Below are 20067 nucleotides of genomic sequence, written 5' to 3' on the forward strand. Positions count from 1 at the left end.
CAGCAAGCAGCCAAACAGAACAGACAACATGAGGGAACAAAAAATAGAAACTGAAAATATTTGTTTTGATTTTTGCATAGATTTAATAATAATAAAAAAAAAAAACTTAAAAAGATTAAGACATTTGAGGTTCAAATGTGCAAACAAGCTGTGAATTTTTATTAGCATCCTAAATCAAGTTATTTGTAATGAAGTATCATTTACACAAATAGCAACTTTAAATTATCTCAATAAATTGTCTCTACCTGTTAGAACTGACTTGGCCCATCTCTTCTTTCAAAAATGAATGTGGTTATTCGGTACCAACAACAACAAAATTTGCTGATTTATTTACACAAAGCTGCTGCTTGTGAACATACGCTGATTAAACATGGACAAAACTTAATGGTTTCTTACTTGTTTTACTGAGTGAAAACTCCACGGAGAGCATATCTCTTTTTAACAGACTCCTATCTGTGACCGCTCAGCACCTCCTCAGGAGAAATGATCATCGGAGACCTTTCTCGGGGTTAAGGCTTATGAGGATTAGGTAAAAACTGCTGGGCATCTGGTCCACCCAGATGAAATCCCATCAGACCTGGGAAATGAACCAACGACCTTCTAGTCAGGGAGTTTGAATCTTACACAAAGCTGGGTAAACAGAAGCAGACATGTTTTTTTTATTTTAATTAAATTCAATTCAAACTCTGGGATCTGGATAAAGATGGCTCCAGTTGACATTAGTGCCGTTAATAAATATGGTGACTATAAATAGGGTGTGATAAGTATATGAGTGAGGCAGCCATCGTCCCACTGAATGGGATGTCAGTGTTTATCAGAAAATGTATGTTTGAGGTATTTTTAAAGGATTGTATCTGAAACACACATAAACATAGCATTATCAAGAATAACTCAGAGTATGGTCTTTTTTCTGATCAGTTTGGTTTCTGGGACTAAACGTCAACAACAACAAAAAAATCCCCACTGTGATCATTTTCAATCTAAAAGCCAGAACTGTTTGTAAAAAAGGTTTTTATAGTATATGGTCATATCCCATCAAAACACTGTTTTCCCAAACATTTGTGTTGTATTTTAAAATCTATTTCTTTATATTATGATGTGTTTCATAAATACAAAAGGCAGAAAATGGTTTCTTTGTCACTTGCTTTGAAGCAGGCATTTTCATTTCTGTATCTCTCAAAGGCTTTTATACTTAAATTTATAGAGCTACTTTAAACAGCAGAGACATAAATATGGAGGTATAGTGTGTTTTGATCAGTCATTCATTCTCAGCCCTTAGATATAGGTCAGTAAAACAACAGACCTCAGGAACTCTTTTAGCTTCATAGCTGCTCATAGATTTAAGATCTATCAATTCTTTGGACTGATACTTTCCTGGTCCCTTGTTTTCTAATCGTTGTATCCTTTAAATTTATTTGCAATAATCTTACAGCATGGACTTCTCATGAAAGAATTATATCTGTGCAAAAACACATTAAAGATTACAGTTAAAAAAGCCAAACAAGCGATAAACAAAGAACATTACATTTTAAAAATTAACAAAATTCCAGAAACCAAAAAGTTTAAAAAAAAAAAAAGCATTTCAGAAAGACAAACATTTTAAAGGGAAAGCAGAAGGATGTTATGCCTGAACTGTAGGAAAATGTATTAGTGGCTGAGGACAGAAGCTATTCCAAGATATCGCCATGCCAAATAAATACCGGTGATAAAGGTGAACAAACATCATTTTCCAATCAGTGATGTCCCACAATCATCATTGGAATGGGTCTTTAAACAACATAAAGCTACTTTATTTTGGGATTTGCAAGTTTTAGACCGAAAACCACGTAATGTTAAGCTGTTATACAGTGCATAAGAACTTTTGGAGTAATTTTTGTTTTAAGGACCCACGCTGATGGAAATTGTGTTTCTGTTTATTTTAACATGTTCTTGTGGTATTTCACTCATGATGGAGGATATATATAAAAATTTAAGATATAAACTCGATTTTTGAGTATTTCTGTATAGAAATTGTGATGGATCAGGAGTAGACGAAAAAATCCTGATTTTATTTCTGATGCAGCAACTAAAATGGGCGGGCCAAAGTATCGCTCTTTCCCTCATTTCTGATGCATCCGCTTGTAGACATATAGATCCAATTACATTTTCATTTTCCTCATCTGAGCTGGCATTTAGCTAAGCAATGTCAGCTGGATAGCTCCAATATTGCTCAGCATTTGTTTTGCACCAGTAATGTTAGGTTGGCTGTGACCGGTTGTAAGCTAGCAGGAGAGTGTAAACAAATGCTGTTGTTCACCTTTTAGCATATCCCTTCAGGGATCGCCACAGCAAACCAGCTTTCCCTGAGTTTTTCCCCGCATGCCCTTCCTGACACAACCCTTGTATCTTATCTGGCCTGGGGACCGGCACAGGGGGACCCAGACTTGGGCCCCTTTATGGCTATATAGTTATACAGCAGCGCAAAAGGATTTTGGCCAAGGACCCACACTGTAAGAAGCTTATCACGCCCCCTAGGAAAAGAAGCCAACTGAGCCATCCAGTCGCTATAGCATAAACAAATAGATCATGGGATATCAGCGGTGGGCTTGCTCTGTGCCTATAGTCCCACCCACAACTCAGAGGCAAGTTTCTGATAAACTACTGCCACTCTGCAGAAAATGTGTCTCAAAAATACCTCAGGTTTGTTTTTGTTTTTTTTCATTTAGGCTAAAAGCTGCATATTCATAATCAAAAGACCACTGGGAACGCTTTTGCAATAGATAGTAATATAGTTAGAGTGGGAGTACCAAGTAGCATTTTTGGAAACTCTTCTCTGGTTTTCAGAAGCCTCTTTCTGCTACAATTTTTTTTTCCATTTTTTAAGTGAGTTGTTTGTTTGGTTCTTACCATTAATACATTTCAAACCTCAACTTTTTCCGTCTTCATTGACATACAGCTTTGATAATGTTCCTAAGTGTTACAAATGATTCTAAATAAAGCCTTCAAAATGCACAATGTTGTTTAAATATTAACAATATCATTAGATGAGCTTGATTTGTTTTGGAGCCACAATAATTTGTTGTTGATATTTGTAAACACTGCTTTGTAAAAGCTGCTTCTTCAAGGTTAAGCAAGAAGTTATTAATCAAAATGGAGCAATAAGAATCCCCAGTTAGTTAGTTTGTTTTTAAATATGGAAATGTTCTATTATATGTCAATCACAACAAAAACTGAATAAAAACCTGAGCCTTTATAGAGGTGTGTAACTCTCTTTTTGTCAATATCACCATGTCTTTGCTTTTTGCCAGTCATCTTGTATTTTGTCTGTATATTTCTGTGAATTGGACAAACTAACTGATTAGCTGTAACCACTAACAGACAGCAATCACCTCACCACAGACTTGTACCAGAAAGAGGAAAACATTGTGGTAACATCGGCGGGTGGGTTCATCCAGAGCCCGCGCTACCCCAACGCTTATCCTCGCAACCTGCTGTTGTCATGGAAACTGCTATCAGCGCCAGGGAGCCGCATACACCTGGAGTTTGATGCGCAGTTCGGTCTGGAGGAGCCAGAGAATGGGGTTTGCAGGTACGGAGCTGACACTGAGTATGGAGACATAGAAAAGTAACCCAGATGCAGCCAGTGACATTCAGAAAATGTGATTACAGCATATCAAACTGAGAGGAAATAAAGATGAGATGAAGAGCGCAATACTTAAATAAAATAGGGATTTAGACAGCGACTAAAAACAAGAGAGGGAACTGAAGCATTGCATATGAAGTGGAAAAAGTCAGATAAAAGACAAAAGAGATTATAAAAGTTTGAAGTAGAATGATGGAAATTTGAGTTTGACGTGACTAAGAGGACACCACAAGTTTATTGCATAAAAATAGAGCTTAAAAGACAGCAAAGAAGAGCTGCTTGGTAATGTACGGCCATTAGAACATCAGTGGTAAAGTGTGATTGAAAGGATGTGAGGGAGATAGATGGTGGGAGCTTACTTTCTTGGCAAGAAATAAATAAAGTTTGTCCTTGAGGGCCGAGGGAAGAAAATAGACCGTTTAATCCCAATATGCAACTCAGCTGTCTTTGTAAGCATTTTGCTGAAAAGTAAAGGAGAAGAAGCCAAGAAATACACAGAAGGTGAAGAAAAGAACAGAAAATTATTCCTGCCATGTGTACTGTGATTACTTTTGTAAATGTTCTCATTTTCTAAATTAAATACTACATTACATTACTAATTTTAAATATTATTAAATGTTTATATCTTGAAAAGGGAGGTTTCTATCAAACACATTTGCAAAAATAAACTAGTCTGAAACCAAAACATCTTATCCTTTTTTCTTTCAAATCAGTTTAATTCTTTTTTGCCTTTCAGGAGCTCCTTTACAATGAATTATTAGTTATGAAAAAATAAACATAAATAAAATATAATACAGACATGTGGATTTTTTGCGTTTATTAGCATTGTTTCCACTAGAGATGTAACCTTTTACTTTCCCCACAATCTAGTTCAAACTTCGAGTTTTCAATCATGGTTTTGTTTCAGATTGACAAACAAAACAAACAAAAAATGAGATACATTTTTATTTTTATTTTTTGTGATTTCAAAAGATTAATGAGAATGACATAATTTCCTATAATGATTTTTACTATGAACCTGCTTGGTTCTCATCAAAAGTACTGCTACACTGTGCCAGCAGCTACAGTAGATACAGCTACAGTCAGTGCATGGTGAAAATATGGATGCATTCACACATTTGAAGACAGAGACTTCCCACGAGTTTAAAAAAACTGCACAAACTTTCTTTTAGTTGCTAACTACCCTCCTGAGCAATGTCACCCTAGCGTGCGGCGAATTAATTAGGGGGGAGAGGAGTTCAAAATCAGTCAAGGTCTTGGCTAATCAGCAAATCCTAGTGCATGAAGTTAGCGACGACCATTTGACTGTAAACAAACACAATCAACTGAAGCACAAATCACATTCAATCTCTAAAGACATGACACTTTCACCTCTATTTTTAAAACTCAGTTATTTTTCTTTGAACCCATTCCAGGTATGACTTTGTTGAGGTGGAGGACCAGGCGGAGACCAGCACCATAATTTGGGGCCGCTGGTGTGGGCAGAACGCACCTCCAAGTCTGAAGTCTAAAAGCAACGTGCTGAGAGTCACCTTCAAGTCTGATGATTACTTTGTGGCAAAGCCGGGCTTCAAAATCTACTATTCGCTGCTGGTGAGAGACTCACACATGCAGCCAGTTTGGGATGGCTGTGTCACTGTCAGCATCCAGAGGGATTCTTCACCTTCCACACTCATTATGGGCTATATAGAAAATGAAGGATGAGGGATCAAATGAAAGGAGGGGGAAGGGCATGAGGGTGGTTCATATAACTCAGTAAAATGCTATAGTAAATGTTTTTTCTCACCCAACACTTCAAAAGTATAGGAGAGATGAAGGACATGTATGATAAATGCAAAGTGCTCCCTTAAAGGCTGTCAAATAAGTGAATAAGGAGGCTAACTTTATCATTTTGTCGAGAAGAGGCTGATTGTAAAGATGTTCCCCCCATTTTGTTATCCGAGGGCAAAGGAGGGAGTGAGTGCAGATGAGAGCCGGTTTTAAAAACACTTTCTCTCTTATGAGTAATGAGGACGGTGAGACGAAGAGCGAGTGGCTCCCCATTTTTATCACAAAGAAAAATTGCCACGAGCCAAGACAGACAGCAAGAAGGGAAATAGATCAATTATTTATGACCCTTGACTTTAGTGTCATTTTTATACTTGATTGATATGATATTAAACAATCAAGTTTGGGTATACTGAGAGGTTGGGGTGTAAAATCCTCCCAGTCCCCTAAAATGAATTAAAAAAAACGATGCTAACTGTGCTATAACTATTGTCTCCTGTGAGCCACTTGACTTCTCTTCAACACAAATTTATGTCCTCACTTCCGCGAAGACCATTAATTTCTGAAGATTGACACCTTGTCGGACATTATCCCATTCATACCTTGGCCACTTATGAAGGGAAAAAAAATTAAATAAATCTTAAATTGATCTTGTTAGTTTTTTTTTTATCTTTAAATAGTTTTCCACAAGAAGCAGACTATTTTAAAAGTGGTGTAACACATTGTCATGGTAATGGCTACCTAGCGTGCACCGACCTCACTCTGCCACAGCTGTCGTTTGGGAATTAACCAGTGGAAGAAAATGGTATATATGCTAAACATTGTTTTAAGTATCACAGAGCATCATTTCAGAGGGAAAATTAATTCAATTCAATTTTATTTGTATAGCCCAAATTCACAACAGTCGTCTCAATGGGCTTTCGTATAGGTACCGGTAATTGTAAAAGTTAAACATAAAATCAAAAGGATCATGAATACATAGAATTCAATAGGAAAATATTAAATTGAACTAACATACTGACTAAGCCAAACTGGACATCCCTGCCCTTAGACCCCCTTCGCGGTAAAGAAAAAAAACGGATTCCGGAAAAAACGAAGAAATCTCAGGGGTGCCCACATTAAGGAGGGATCCTCCCCCAGGACGGACAGGCGATTTACCAGAACTTATAGAGAAGAATTAACTTATCTAACGCTACAGCTACATATTTAAAGTCCAGCAGACGAGCTTCGTCCAGCCAAAGTTGGGGGGACAGTCAGGGGCGCGGAGTCGAGCCGTAGACAGGATCCACAGCCAAGTGTTGGAGCAGTAGCAGAGACGAGGTACATGGTCAGGAACAGGAGCACGGATGAGCCAACTGGAATCTGGAAGCACTCCCACTCCCCAGGAGGGGAGAGGGAAAGAGGGACAGTACATGAATCGCATTGCACCAAACAGAGGCATGGAGAACTAAATGATGAATAATGATCAAGAATAGAGAAGAGAAGGAAGGGAGAAGTAGATGAGAAAAGAGGACAGAACCCCAGAGCACCATAGTTACCCCAGCTTCAACTTCTAGCAGCCTTTTAAAACAAACAGATATTGTTATTAAGTTTAATTTATACACATTGACATTAAGTTAAATAATCTCTGAATACTAACTAGTCTGATAATAAGCCTGTCCAAAGAGGAATGTTTTCAGTCTAACTTTGAATCTAGAAACTGAGTCGGCCTCTCTCACATGAGCTGGGAGTTTATTCTATAAAACAGGGGCTTGGTGGCCAGACGCTCCACCTCCAACTGTACTTTTATTAATACTAGGAACCACAAGCAGTCCTGCATTTTGCGAGCGAAGTGTTCTGTTTGGGTGGTTAAGGGACTATGAGGTATTTGATATAGGACGGGGCCAGTCCATGTAAGGCCTTATAGGTTAACAGGAGGATCTTGAACTTGATTTCTAGAATCAACTGGGAACCAGTGAAGTGAAACTAAAACAGGAGTGATGTGATCTCTTCTGCTAGTTCCTGCTAACAATCTAGCTGCTGCGTTCTGAACAAACTTGAGACTTCTTAAGGAACTCTGAGGACACGCTGCTGACAAGGAGTTACAGTAATCCAGCCTCGACGTAACGAATGCATGGATGAGTTTTTCAGCATCACTCTTAGAAAGTATATTTATGATCTTAGCATATTCCGCGGGTGAAAAAAGGCAGTTCTACACGCCTGAGATATGTGAGCCTTAAATGATAGATCCTGGTCAAAAAACATTTATCCAAAGTTTTTGCAGCAGTCAATGCTACCTAGCATGCAAAACAGAATAAAATAATGAAATAATTTGAAATAAGATGATTAAGACTCAATTGAGTAAGACACACTTTAAAAAAGACATATATTTACATACTTGTCACAAACAAATACCCATAACCAGCGGAAAAAAACAAAATAGGAGAAAGTTTGACGATGAAGTTCTGACCCAAAGGCTCCCAGCTTCTTCCTGCTACAGCATGAACCACAAACAACTTTCTTATCTCTCCCTCTCAGACTGTCACTGCTTTTTCTCCCTCCTCCTCAACCTTTGTATTTTCCCTTCTGGTTAAATAATCTCACATCTTTACATTTAGAACAAAATCCAGCTCTTGAGGCCTATCCGATTTAATCAGTTTTACCCATTTTTAAACAGCTCCCAAGTTTGAGTGTGTTTGTTGTCCTTACCTCCCACACACACACATATAAAGACACATGCACGGCTTTCCTCCAGCTACACTTCAGCTCTGCGTGTGGCTTAATTTAGCCGGTCTAATTTGTTCTCTCCAGACCCATCAAGCTGATAAGAAAGAGGAGGAGAGCAGGCAGAGAGTGTATGGAAGCAAGAGGCAGACAGAGAGAATATGTAGAAGCAGAACTGCAAGGAGAGAACAGGTGTCTGAGATGGTATCAGGATATCTGCTAATGACTAAGACAGCCTGAACTGAAAGGGAAAGGAAAGAGGAAGTTGTTAGGTTTCTTTGCCAGGTGCCTCTTTCTTTTTCACTGATGTTACGCCACTGCCAGCCAATCTGTTTGGTCAAATATTGTATTGGAAAGATTTGTCCCAATTTGTGGCAAATGAAGCACAATAACCGACAGAAAAGTTTCTGTTTAGTGTAAGAATAGACTGGGGCCATCTCTAAGTCCATGAACATGTTCTGTTTGAGTCTTATCTGAGAGATGAGTCTTTTTTTGCAGAGTGTTGGGTTTACTAATCTGTGATCAATCAGGATGAACGGCGTGAGCAGCGATGTCTTTGTGTGTTTTACAGTATTCAACTGAGTAGAATGTGGTATTTTTAGGAGTTAGAAATAGTAATGAGCTCAGCGAGCGACCTTCAAAGTAAAGTATTAAGCAGACCTGAGCTGTAGTACCAGAACTTTGTATGTTTTCAGTCATAAAAGAAAAAACTCTTCTTCCCATCTTCCTATTTGCCCCTTTGTCACAACTCCCCTTAGGGAGGCATACAGGCTGTCTGCAGGCGATAAATGATCAAACCTATTGGAGGCACAGAGGTGATCTGTATGAAATATCAAGCTCGTGGAGCACTCAGTGAAACCATGGAGAGAAGATGTTCATGCACTTTTTTTATCTACGGGCATGCTACAGGCTACAGGTCATAGTGAACACCTATATAACAAACACGTAAGGATTAGTAAGGGTGAAGTTGGTGAAATTCAGGCCTGTCATACAAACTTTTCATTTTGATGTGATGTGATCAAGGCTCTAATCTCAGGAAAAATAAAATAGGTTAAAACCACACAATTATCTCACCTGTTCACAGCTAAGTTTAGTTAAAAATTAATTAGGATTTGTCAGGATAGCAGGTGTCTGAGATGAACTTAAGAGGACAAAGATTGAATCCAGAAACGTCTCGTCAGACTCTGTGTTTTACACGGTTTTTAAGTCTTGTTGTTTGCTGTCCTTTTTTGCATTTACATTCAGTTTTTTAGCTAGTCCCGAATAAAGGCGGCTAAAACGAGCTTCCTCCATAGGTTGGGCGCTCCTTTAGAGAGGGGGTGAGAAACTCAGTTACCTGGAGAGAGCTTGCAGTAGAGCTGCTGCTCCTTCACATCGACAGGACCTAGTTGAGTGACTCGGGCATCTGGTTCAGATGTCCCCTGGACGCCTCCCTGGATGGGTTTTTCAGGGATGTCCCACTGGGCGGAGGTAGACCCAGGACACCCTGGAGAAACTATGTTTCTCAGCTGGCCTAAGAACGTCTCGGGGTCCCCCAAGTGCTGCTGGAGGAAGTGGCAGGGGAGAGGGAAATCTGGGCATCTTTGCCTAGACTTCTCCCTCCGTTTTTTGCACAAAGCTGAATTTGTCTTTTTTCGTTACACTTCTTGGAACGAAGCATCATTTGTGAAATGTTTATATTTCACAACAAATACTCAGTTTTAACCTGCAGAATGAGAACTAACAGTTTTCAATAGTTTTGACTGTTGACTACGCTAGTCAAACATGAGATGAAATAGAAACATTTTTAGATATTTGCCTTCTGTATGTGGACAAAAAAAAAACTAAATTTAATTATCTTTCTTTCTGAAGCCTCTCCGTAACCCTGCAGTCCTATATGGATATTTATTATATTGCTATCATGCTAAAGTGTTCAACTTTGATCCTTTGATAATCTTGCCTTCAGCAAACATAATTTTTTATCTCCAATCTAGACTTTGATGAAGTAATGAGAGCTTTTGATAAGATAAAGTAAACATTTTCAAACCAAAGCCTCAGTTGTGATTTATTGATTTGTGATCAATAAATCATAAATCTGCTTCGTCGTGTATGAGCAGTACAAACAGCTGTATAACACTTTATTCTGAAGACTTCAGATATCAGTTTATTCACTGTGTTTATTTTGTGAAAAATCATAGGGGACAAATTCAGATAAGGTGTATTGAGTGTTTTTTTTTTTTTTTTTTATAAAAATCCCTTCTCCAGGTTGGAAAATGGGTTCCCCTTCTGCACCCATCAGTGCAGTCATCAGAAACAAAGCTGCAGGGCACACAAATTAAAATAATGACCTCTGATTTGAAATGCATGATAGTACTACTAACCCCTGAGGGTAGACATTACTTTATTAACCCAAAGCTAAAGGCATGAAGGGCAGCTTCCACCTGTCATTTCGGTGAATGCTCTGTTTCATGTTTTATTTTAATTTATTAATTAATTCACTTTTTTTTTTTTTTGGAGGAGGGGGGGGGGGGTTGTAAAACTGTTCTAACATTCGCTTCAGTCATAATTATTTCTGACAGTGCCCTGCTCTTTCAAGTGCTATGGAAGGGCTGTAACAAAGATACATAATGCAGAACAAAGCAAAGATCAATATTACTAACATAACGATCACTTCAAATACGGCATAAAGGGAGGAGTACAGAAAAAGTAAAGGAAGAAAGGAAGAGAGTGGAAGAATAGTTGGAAGCAGCTTGCAAGAAATGGCAAGTTTAGTTTGTCTGCATGGTATTTTTTGTTTAAAGACCCACTCTCTTTGGTGTTATTACCATGTTCTTGTGGCATTTTTCCGATGATGGAGGACATATATAAAGAAATATTAAGCTCAAATTGCATTTCGTTTTTCCACTGTTATAAATCAAGAACAGACGCAAAAATGCTTTTTGAAAAAGATCATATTTATGACGTAGAAATGATGCGAAAACCCCAAGCTCCCTGCTCTGCTCTATTCTGATCCATCCACTTGCAGACGATTAGATTCATGTACTTATTTGTTTTCTTCGTCTGAGCTGGAATCTGGCTCAAAGCTGTATGGCTGGCTTGGTCCAATATTGCTCACCTTTTTTGTTGCACTGTTGGGGGTGTGAGGGGCTGTAAGCTAGCAGGAGTGCATGTAAACAGAGAGCTCTCATTTATAGGTAGAGGAAGGGGGGGTTGCTCTGCACCAACGGTCACGCCCATATCTCAGAGGTAAATTTCGAGGGAACTTCTGCTCTGCAAAAACTGTGTCCTAGAAAACCTGACATGTTGTTTGATTTTGAATAAAAGCATAATTATAAAAACCACACTGGGTATGCTTTGAAAAAAAAAAAATGAGTGGAGTGGGTCAGCTTTCTTTTTTTTCTTTAATGTGGAGCATCAGCTGATGTGGGCGGAGCTTCAAACCAGCAGTTGAGAAGAGCTGGGATTAATTCGCTGGCCTGTCAGGACTAACATTATGCTCAGTTAATCAATTTATTTAAGCCTCTACATTCTCTTAGTTACATCTATTTTTACCGTCAGACTACATTACATACAAATTAATATACAGCAGCAGGGAATCTGGTTTAGATCTTGGCTGAGTGAAGATGCCAAGATCTCCCTGTACTTATATGGAGCTTCTCCAGGTTCTACACTCAAATGTAAAGCGTGTCTGTAATTTTGAGCTACTGGTGGGCGTGGAGTGGGTTAGCAACTCTTGGAGTTGCTCTTTCTGTGGTCTGCTGACCTGCACCTTTGTGTTAATGTAGGCTGTAACAGTGGGCCAGATATGGATGAATTTTTCAAGAGCACCTGGTTGCAGACAACATGGCACCCTTACATCCTTAGTTTGAACAGGAAGTCTGGAACCTGAAGTTCACGCTCCCCCCATTCCTGACGGAAAATACTCTTTTTTTTTTTTTTGTGGTCCATAAACACAAATTTTACTGGTGATCCTAAGAGATACATGTTTTTTTAGCTTGAAGTGTCAGAACTTTTATACCACAGATGTCTCTGTCAAAGCCTGATTTTCTCTGACGGTACCTCATTACGCAATCAACGTGAATAGGCTGATTGGCAGAGAAAAGGGGCTTTGTAAGGAACAATTCAAAGCGGCTTTTCCCCAATAAGCATATAATGTGCTTCATATTGCTGCAAAGCCACTTTTTCCCGCAACAGAATAGAATCATTCATGTTGGACGTGAATGGTTGAAAAATTACAGTTATAAAATAATGTAAACTGGGCTCAGGTGTAACAGTTTTAGCAAATCTGAACGCTTTTGCCAATATCCTTTTTGAAAGGTATAAAACGATGATAATTTTTGCCCCATTTTAAGTTCTTCTTTAGATGGCTCACAAAGTTGCATATGATGCTAATTTTATGTTCTTATAAAATTACCAATATGAAGCCCATTGAGACAGCTATTGTCGTAATATTAGGCTTTATAAATACAATTGAATTGAACTGAATGAAGCCCTTTGTGATGAGCCTTGGGGTAACTCTAAACCCAGTTTTATCTCTTGACATTGTGTCACTTGTTGGCTCTTGTTTTTATCATGTAAAAAACATTGCCAAACTGAATCCAATTGTGTCACCTTCTGAGATGGAGATGCTTTTATATCTTCTCGCCTTAATTATTGCGGCTCCATCTTCACATGTCTAAGTAAAAAAATCTCTTGACCGGCTCCGGGTTGTCCAGGACGTTGCTGCAAGACTTTTACCCAAATCTTTCAAGTATTTAAACGTCACCCCGTTACTAATCCTGGCTCCCCATCCGCTTCCAAGTGCATTTTAAAATCCTAGTTTTCAACATATAGAGCTCTTCACAACCAAGCCCTGGTCTACATAAAAGACCTTGTGTGTCTTAAAACTAAAGGTGACAGAGCCTTTGCAGCAGTGGCTCCATCCATCTGGAACTCCCTTCTTCTCAGCCTCAGACTCAGTGCTTTCTATTAAAAAGCAACTTAAAATGTATCTTTTTAAAATAGCCTTTTCCTAATTTTGTTTATATTTCCCAATTGTGTTTTAGTCTGTGTTTTATTGTGTAGCACTTTGTGATTTTATCTTGAAAGGTGCTGTATAAATTAAGTTTATTATTATTATAAATGGATGTATCCAGTCTGACTGGCCTCATGTCTTAAAAGTCCTCCGCCTGTAACAGAGATAACTGTTCATGCTGTAAAAGCCAACAGGGAGAAACTCGTGACTCTCTCACGTTTACTGTATATCAGCCTCTTAATCCTTCAGTGCTCCTCTATCCAGCTGTACACATGAAAAGGGAGGCTCCCTGATGGTTCCTCCTCCAGATCTACACTGTGAGGAACAATTCACTCCCAGTAGTGAATGTGTCGGTTTTGCTTGAAGCAAAACTTTCACTTTTCCTGAAATATCCTTCCTAAATCATCCACTTTAAAAGGAGTCCACCTTATTGACTCGTTTTATCAAAGGTTCTTTCAAAATAAATTGGCAGAACGCCTAGAACTGACTAAACAGAAGTTAATTCAAGTCAGTTGACAGAATCTTCACATTTTCACATTTTCATACGTTCTAGTATTTTTATTTAAATTTTTTGACACTCTATCTGTTCGGGGTTTTAATTATACACTCACCATGCCATTACCGCATTGGACCCGCTTTTGCCTTCATAACTGCCTTAACTCTTGGTGACATAGATTCAACAAGGTATTGGAAGCATTTCTCAGAGAGTTTTGTCCATATTAACAATATAGCATCACACAGTTGCTGCAGATTTGTTGGCTGCACATCCATGATGCCAATCTCCTGTTCCACCACACCCCAAATGTGCTCTGTTGGGGTGAGATCTGGTGACTGTGGAGGTCATTAGAGTCATTTTCATCCGTTTGTCCCTTTCGGGGTGACGGGGCTGCCAGAGCCTATCCTGGCCACTTATGGGCAAAGGCAGGGGACACCCCTGGACAATTCGCCAGTCTGCCGTAGGGTCACACATATCACACACACCAATGGACAATTTTGAGTCACCAATTAACCTATGAAGCATGTTTTTGGACGGTGGGAGGAAGCTGGAGTCCCCGGAGAAAACTTGGGGTGAACATGCAAACTCCACACTCCACACTGTTGTTCTGTTTATAGGTCCCCCAGCAGGGACTTGAACCAGGGGCCTTCTTGCTGTGAGGCAAGAGCGCCTCCGTGCAGCCATGAGAGACCAGTGAACTAATTGTCATTTTCAAGAAACCAGTCTGAAATAATTCCAGCTTTACGACATGGAATGTTATTCTGCTGGAAGTAGCTATCAGAGAATGGCTACCTAAGAATAGCATTCAGTTTGCCAAATCTACATACATTTTCATTCTTTGTTTTCATTCTGTAAACCTGACTTGTTTTTCTAAGAAGGTTTGAATTTTGAGAGTTTAAACAAGAGAGAAAAGTGTGAAAAGTTCATGTCTGTCTGAGAAAACTGTATAAAGTTGGTTGTTGAGAGATTCACAGCCTTGAAATCTTGATAATAATTGCGAAAAAAAAAAAAAAAAAAAAAAGACTACTTCACAACTTTACTGCGGGATATTTTTCCAATGAAACACTCACGATAAACAAGTTGCTGCTGTGTTGAAATTGGTTTTTGGTGGACTTTTTTGGCAACAATAAAATAGTATCTTTTTTTTTTAGGCTGTAAGTCACTCTTGAGTTTAAATCATGTGTTTTGTATCATCTCTAGTTCTTTTCATAACTTTTCCCAGAGAGTCTTCCTGCTCTTTGGGGTTGCCACCTTTCCATTTATTAAACCCGTCGATGACTCTGAAAGCTGGGGACTTCATACAAGAACTAGACTTTCTACCTTCAAAGGTCGTACTGCTAGAATTTACTCAAGCTCCATTTGTTCTGTAGTTTTTGTGAAACGCCTTTCAGAGTTGGATTTCTTTAACCCTAACTTTCATTAGGATAAAATCCGAGGTGTTTGTAGTTCACCTTTGAATGAAATCCTCCTTGTTGTCTCCTCAAACCACAGTTATTTCTTGCATCTTGTTCACATTTGAGATGATTTGTTTGTTCCTGTGAGTCCCAAAAAGGACTTCCACCAGATATCTCTAATCAGCTTCCTGTTTGCTGCTGATACAACCAACAACTGCAGAATCATCTGAGCATCTCCGTAGATAACAGGTTTTTCTGCGCTAAGAAGTGTTCACGGTAAAGCGAAATGTGAAATCAGAGGAGAAAAGATGCAGATAAACCCCAGGGACGAAAGTTTGGAGGGTGTTTTGAATGTTCGGCTGATAGAAATATTTCATAGTAGCTGCATGAAAAACATGTCAAGCAAAAAAATCTTATTCTGTGTCTTTGATACCTATTGACTTTAGGACTTTTACAACTTTAATAAACACAATGATTTCAACAGAACTCTTAAATCGACATTCTGAGCCATTGTTAGTCCTCATAGAATAACATCAGACCCTGTGACCTCATTTGCAGATGTTTCAACTGTTCACACATTCATCTAAAGGCCACGAGAGAATCTGTTGAAGCGAAACCTTTGCTCACTCCCTGGCTTTGATGTAGCGCTGTTACATTTCCACTCGTACAAGCGCATAAAGGAAGGGAAAACAAGGGCACTGTCTTTCAGAAGAGCGGTTGAAACAGATTTACTGCTGCACCCTGACCAGGGATTTAATTTAAAAGCCTTCAAAGAGACAAAATATAATATCTTGGAAGACTTTGTGTGTGATTGAACAGAGTAGCCCTGTGAGCATGTGAGCATAAAAAAAGAGACAAAGATGAAGCAGCAAAGAATCTGTGGTTGACCGCAGCATGTCATAAAATCTGTTTCCATTTTCTGTCTTTTTGTCAGGAGAAGGTGTGGATTCAGATGCAGCTTCACTGGAAAGACCTTGATGGTGTTCTTTGCAATAACATGCAGACACCCACACTTACTGAACACAAAGTAATATTCCACCCCATTTCCTGGACCCTGTAACTATGGGCAAAAGCAACAGTTTTCTTAAAATGGTTTTGAGATTATACCTTTACAGGTGTATGTTTCATAATGTCCAACTATCAAGTTTTAATCCTATTTGACTGTCGTACTTTAAACTGTGACTTTAGTAGGAGAATAATTCTACAATCTTGGCTGCTCATAATTGGCTGGCAATAAAACTTTGCAAAACAGGGTTTTTTTTGTTTATCGCAGGGGTACCTTCTGAAAATAACCTGCAAAAGGCAAAATCTGCAAAATTGGATCACAGATGATTTAAGACTGCAAAACTCCTCACAACACACTTTCTACACTTTTCTCTGACAGACATGAACCTTTTCACACTTTTCTCTCTTGTTTAAACTCAAAAGTTCAAACCTTTATAAGTCCAGAATTATTGAATGTTAAAGATCTCATCACGATTGAAGATTTGTGTAGATTTGGCAAACTGAATGCATGGTTTACAGGGGACACAGAAAAGATTGATTGACAAAGTCTACAGCCAATCAGGATCAATCACTGCTCACTGACAATTTCTGATTCTACCTTGACAACGTTCAAATTGCGAGAAAAATGGTGACTGAACTGACTTCATTTGGTTGGAGCTGATAGGAAGCCGTTTTCTATGAATGTTGTTGAACTCATTCAGTCCAGTTCTCATTTACACTCAATGGTTCAGAATGAAGAGTGCAGGAGTAGGAGTCCAAATTTGGTAATAGTGAGGTAGATCTTACTTATTGAAAATGCACCAAAGTTTTGCTTTTTTATTACTTCCTTTGTCCTACATGTATGAAAAAATGCTATGTTGTATATCAAATGCATCATTATTTATACTTCAGAGGGCTAAACATGTTACACTCCACATTGCTCTTATGACTATGATCTTGAATGCTGAAGAACTTGATGTTGGATAAGCTGGTGACATGAATTGAGTTCATCATAAACCCAAACTGTGTCATTTCTAATGGTTCTCTATTACATTATAGTTGTGAAAAATTTCTTGTATGTTTTGGGTTTTGGGACAGTTTTGTCTTCTTATGAAACCATGACTTGTTGTATAGCACAGGGGCAATGGGCCATTGTGCATCTTTGGCTGTCCTGTCATTTGTTCACCCTTTGCTGTGTCCTGAACTCTACCGTTTTCATTTCTGCAGATTGACCGCTCTCTGCTCACATCCAAGAACAATTTGGAGGCTGTTACTTCGCCAATGTCGGTAAGTCATTTGTTAACTCACATACTTTTGTGCGGTCATAAATTAGTAAATGTTTATCAAAATAGTAAACGTACTAAATGTTTTTTGTGGTCAATAAATGAATGCTGTCATTCTAACAGGCAAAGGTAGATGGCTGATGGATGGAAAAAAACATTTCTGACGAAGATTTAGATTTAGATTGAGAAGAATATAATAGGTCCAGGAAAACTGAATGTCAAAAGAGTTTGAAGCCATAAAGTGACAGGAATTCTGAGAAATTTTGGAATGAGTCGGATAAATTGAACCTCATTATTCCCAAGGGTAGGAGTAACCCTTGTGCTATCCTAGGCACTTCAACATTGGGAGTTAGGTCATCTAGACCTACTAGAGAGTCCTCTCAACCATTTTTCTTCAATGATTTGTGATCTTCACTGGTGTCCATGGATTACATGAAATCTTTCCACCTTTATCCACCATTGTCATAGTAGGGAGAGCACGTCAATGTAAGGGTGGGGTCATCTAAGATAGCACAAGGGTTAAAGCAGACGGTGTATTGGTAAAGGAAATAGAATTGATGCAAAAGTGATGGACAGGTTATATGTTATGGAAGAGAACCTTAAAGAAGCAAGCTGTTGGAGCTCCAATAAGGATCTTCCTCCGGGAGCAGAGGTAGAAGCACATGGAGGGTTTGTGAGACCAAATCAGATGGTTGTTTGTAAGATTTTATATGGTCAAGAATGAAGGAAAAGAAACAAAGAAAAGACCAGGAAGTCTTTGACTACAACTGCTTCAAGAGTGGTGACACATTGATAAATGTTGGTGTATGGTCTGATGGGTTTTCCATGAAGACCTGAGACAAACGGAAGAAAGTCAGCAGAAGTATAAGAAGATAAAAGAAGAGGCAAAGTCAGATCTATCAATAGCTAAACAATAAGGGGAGATGAAGGTGTCTAAGAGGTCAGACAGTTAAGGAGAAAGTTATGAAAAGATGGGAGGAATTTTTTGGGAAGCTATTGAGTTGAAGAGATCAACACTGTGAAGAAAAACAAAGGAAAAGATTATTGAGAATAAAATGAAGAAAGCTCTGAAGTGTAGACGAGTGGAAAGACGGCTGATGTGAATGGTGTACCAAAGGAGATGTGCACATGCCACCGTGTCTGGATATGTTGGTTAACTGTTTATTAAGACATTAAATGTCATTTTGGAGAAATAAACACATTTTCCAAACAGAAAAAACGAAAAAGAGTTTCATCCTGATGCATAAAAAAAAACAAAAAACACTTGAGTCTTAAGTACAAAATCGTTGAAACTACAAATATCTAAAGCTGATGTTGCATCATGGCATTAGAGATGTAATGAGATGCTGGTGGATGGGACTTGAAACATCCCTATGTTTTGCAAAATTTACTCTGTTATGGCGAAGAATTTTGAGAAAACTACTTAACATTTCTAATGATGTCAGTCACTCTATGCAAACCACCATCACATCACAGAGGAGCTTCTTCGGCAGCAGGCTGTTGTCTATCAGCTTACAGTCTTTCATACCCAAGGCAATCAGACTTTACAATAACAACCAGCACAAATGCACTGTATTTATAGATATGGACACATACGACAGCTGCTAGTAGAGCAAAAGATGTTGATGCAACATAGAGGCCATGCTTAGAAATCAGCATTTCATGGAACAACTGTGGTTGGAGGTTTTGCAAACAAAGCTGGAAAGTTTGAGATGGTTTGGATAAATCCAGAGGAGTGAGAGAATGACTCACTTTCTATGTCTGCAAAGTAAAAGGTGAAAAGAAAAACTCAAAGTTTTGGATGTGGAAAAAGTCAGTGCTATATTCAAAAAAGTTCATATTTTGTGCTAGAATATTGAAAGGAGCAGTCGAAGAAAGACAAGGGAGAAATAGTGGCCACTTGAAGGAAAAAAAACTAAACGTTTGATGTCATGAAATAGAAATGTTTGCGTTCGTTTAGTTTTATAATCAGGATCATGCAGTTATCGTTTAATTATACTGGGACGGTGCTTCCTACTTATTTGATTCATGCCTGCTACTTACATTCAATCTTACTGGACAAAATATTTAAATGCTCCCATGTTTTATATTGACCAGTGCTATGCTTTTGTTTTTATAGGAACTTCATATGAGTATAATTTGCGAGATTCACCAAAATCAATTCAACTGGATTCTATTTTTGTACCACATTTCTGTTAACTGATCTAAAACATGCACCTGTCAAAAACATGTCCTTTAATTGTGGTTTGAATGTGAATGGAATAAGAATATTTTTTCTTTTATTTCATCTTTCTTCTACTTCTAAGCACGACGTGGGTGTTAAAGAGGTGCCAACTCCACAGACAGTGGTTCCTTTATCCCTGGAGGATTTAGACAGGACCATAGCTTCCTTTGACACTGTGGAACAGCTTCTGAAATCATTGAGTCCAAGTACGTGGAGAGAAGACCTGGACAGCATCTACACACAGACATATGTTCACTATAGATCCAGATCCTATTATCTGGCTGGCAGACACGACAAAGGTAAGAGAATAAACACTCGGAAAATCCTTTTTTTTTTGGGACATGGCTGAGGAAAGGTTCTTCTACGAAGAATTCTTGTGTTAATGAGCAAAATGTTTGAAAGTGAATTATACTCTTGAAGGGAATGTCCAAAGAAACATTAAAATACTCTTGCATCTCACTTCAATATTAATCAAACACCTGAGTGAAGAAACTCATTGAGGCTTAACATGCAGTCAAATAGCTAATATGTAAATGGATGGATGGATGGATGGATGGATGGATGGATGGATGGATGGATGGTAAACACATCACTATACACA

General features: G+C 38.5%; 1 protein-coding gene across 3 annotated transcripts in view; it reads left to right on the plus strand.

Annotated features, from left to right (window-relative positions):
- pdgfd (platelet derived growth factor D) overlaps positions 1–20067 on the plus strand; it is a 69779-nt gene that overhangs the window by 32057 nt on the left and 17655 nt on the right. The window contains exons 2-5 of one of the 3 annotated variants that reach the window (XM_011482783.3): positions 3358–3568; positions 5038–5215; positions 17187–17246; positions 19549–19672. In XM_011482783.3, the coding sequence (XP_011481085.1) occupies positions 3358–3568; positions 5038–5215; positions 17187–17246; positions 19549–19672 (573 nt within the window). Of the gene's footprint in view, positions 1–3357; positions 3569–5037; positions 5216–17186; positions 17247–19548; positions 19766–20067 lie in introns of all 3 variants that reach the window. The other 2 variants (XM_011482781.3, XM_011482782.3) reach the window with 2 other exon arrangements.

Source organism: Oryzias latipes, chromosome 13, assembly GCF_002234675.1.
Source record: "Oryzias latipes chromosome 13, ASM223467v1".
NCBI classification, from domain to species: Eukaryota; Metazoa; Chordata; class Actinopteri; order Beloniformes; family Adrianichthyidae; genus Oryzias; species Oryzias latipes.